This window comes from Trichoderma gamsii (genome assembly GCF_001481775.2).
Source record: "Trichoderma gamsii strain T6085 chromosome Unknown Scaffold_153.2, whole genome shotgun sequence".
NCBI lineage: Eukaryota > Fungi > Ascomycota > Sordariomycetes > Hypocreales > Hypocreaceae > Trichoderma > Trichoderma gamsii.
In genome coordinates, this window is record NW_020171489.1 from 1 (window position 1) to 2,104 (window position 2,104).

The following is a 2,104-nucleotide window of genomic DNA, read 5'->3' on the forward strand; positions in this document are numbered from 1 at the left end:
AAGGAGCTGCTACCATTGCGGCCATTCTGGGCAAGCATGGACATGGAGAAACAAGGGCGAGCATACAAGTGTATAGAATCGATCACCCCTAACCAAGGTAACAGCATCGCTCAAGACGGCCCTAACCATCGTGAAGCCCCCGCAGAGTCCTGAACCTGGATAGACAGGTTCCTTGGCATGCTCGAAAAGTACGCCGGGGTACATTTCTACAAAATCAGGCTCTTTGTAGAGGGCCTTCATGGCCTCCTGGGTCTTCGGATCGGGGTTAATGTCCTCGAAGCTCTCGTGAGGTTTGAGGTCCATGAACTTGCGCAGCTCATTTAGCGTGCCGATGTGCCAGCCGCGAGCCTGACTGATGCCAAGCATTACCACGAGCCTGAGCACGACAGGCACTTGGTGCGCCCCAAAAGCGGCTGCAGGGTTTAAGTAAGTAGGGCGCTAAGGTGGATGGAAAGGAGGGGAGCATTTACCGCTAACATCATTTGTACTCTCCGCGATGAGCTTTGCTAGGGCCTGTGTGTTGAAGAAACCGGAGCTGTCGCGCTTCAAGCCTCCAAAAGTGCGGCACTCCGGTTTCTGGGCCACGATTTCCCCCCTCAAGTTAGACAGCCCTGTAAGGAAGTCTCTAAGAGGCAGTTTGGAAACTTCCTGGCCTGGGAACAGCTTTTGGAAGAAGTCCTGAGACCATTTTTCGTCTTGCGCGCTAACAGTGGAATGCCAGCGGTAGATGAGGTTGAACTCAACCGAAACCTGGTTGCCAGTGCTCACGGGGAAACTGCCCTTATCGAAGACTTCGGAGAAGGACCTTCGCGGGTCCAGGACCCAACTAGAGGCGGGAGCGTAGTTCATATTAAGAATTGTCCTTACATAGTCGGAGAGGATGATATTGACGTAGAGGCCGCATGTCACACTGATTAGCTTGTCAGCAAAGCAATACTCTAACCTTAACCCTTGCGCAAACTTAATACGTACAGTCTTGCGGTGTTGAAGAGGCGTTTGTCAACCTCTCTCTCTGCATCTTCCTTGCTCAGCCGTGGATTCGGACTGAACCTTTCCCCCTCGTTAATGCGTTTTAGTTCTCCTGCTACATAGTTATGGAAGCGATTAAATGTGATCAAAAACGCGGAGACGCCGGGCGGAAAGCCCAGAAGACGATGTTCAGAGAAGGTGTCAGGCTTGAGCAAGCCGTCTTTCATAGTGCGAACAGCTTGCTGTTCTTGGACGTTGTTGCCGTACAAGGGGGATAAATCAAGGTAAGAGGAAGTGGATGAAATGTTATAATTCGGATTAGGATCCTTTTTGGTGTCGTCGCCGGTACGGAATAAATCTGATGTCGGTCAGATCAACCTCCCCAAGGTGTGATGCTGGCAAAAAAAAAAAAAAAAAAAAAAAGGTTTTGGGGGGGGGGGAGGAGCCTAACCGTGGATGATAATAGTAGCCATGTAGAAGAGCATGCTCGAGATCTTGTTCGGGTGTTCTTTTGGTGGTCCCTGACGAGCCAGCAGTTCTGTCACGCGTCAGCTCGGGCGAACATTCATTGATTTTGCTGCTTGAGCACGTACTATCGAACACTTCTCCCGGATCCGGGTACGGCCTCCCAGGGGTCAGAGGAGTGACACTTTTTACATATGGCGTGCCTGCCATTCCGAGTTTTGGATACAGGGGGTTCTAGCGGCGAAATGTAATTAGCCAATGGATCGTGTGCTGGAAAGTTCTGTCGCGATAATCATACATTGTTCGACCCGTCGGCGGTGCGATACTCATACTCGTCGCCCAGATATGACAATGGCGGATGTTGCAAGCTATCCCACAATTCCTTGACCAGGGTTCCCGTGAGCTTAGTTTGTATATCTGAGCCGTCGGGCAATGAAGCCGCAAGCTGAATGACACGCTCCATCTGGATTTAAACCTTTTATCAGCAAACCGTCCCTCCCTGCTTCCAAGCAAATGGAATACCCACCAAATACTTATTATCATCAATACCCCCCTTCAAAACCTTCGTATGGGCAACATCAATGAGGATTCCAATATCCTCATCGATCCTGAGGGTCTGACTCTGCACATCCTGGAGGAGGCCTTTGTGGTTTTGCAGAAAGTCAACTGT

General features: G+C 50.5%; 1 protein-coding gene across 1 annotated transcript; it reads right to left on the bottom strand.

Moving 5' to 3' along the window:
• Positions 1-9: 9 nt before the first annotated feature.
• Positions 10-1,897, bottom strand: TGAM01_v211172 (linoleate diol synthase; the record flags this gene model as incomplete). Its single annotated transcript, XM_024551013.1, has 6 exons — positions 10-413; positions 471-910; positions 973-1,327; positions 1,421-1,507; positions 1,563-1,668; positions 1,733-1,897. 6 exons carry the CDS (start codon positions 1,895-1,897, stop codon positions 10-12), a joined length of 1,557 nt encoding a protein of 518 aa, XP_024404243.1.
• Positions 1,898-2,104: the final 207 nt, after the last annotated feature.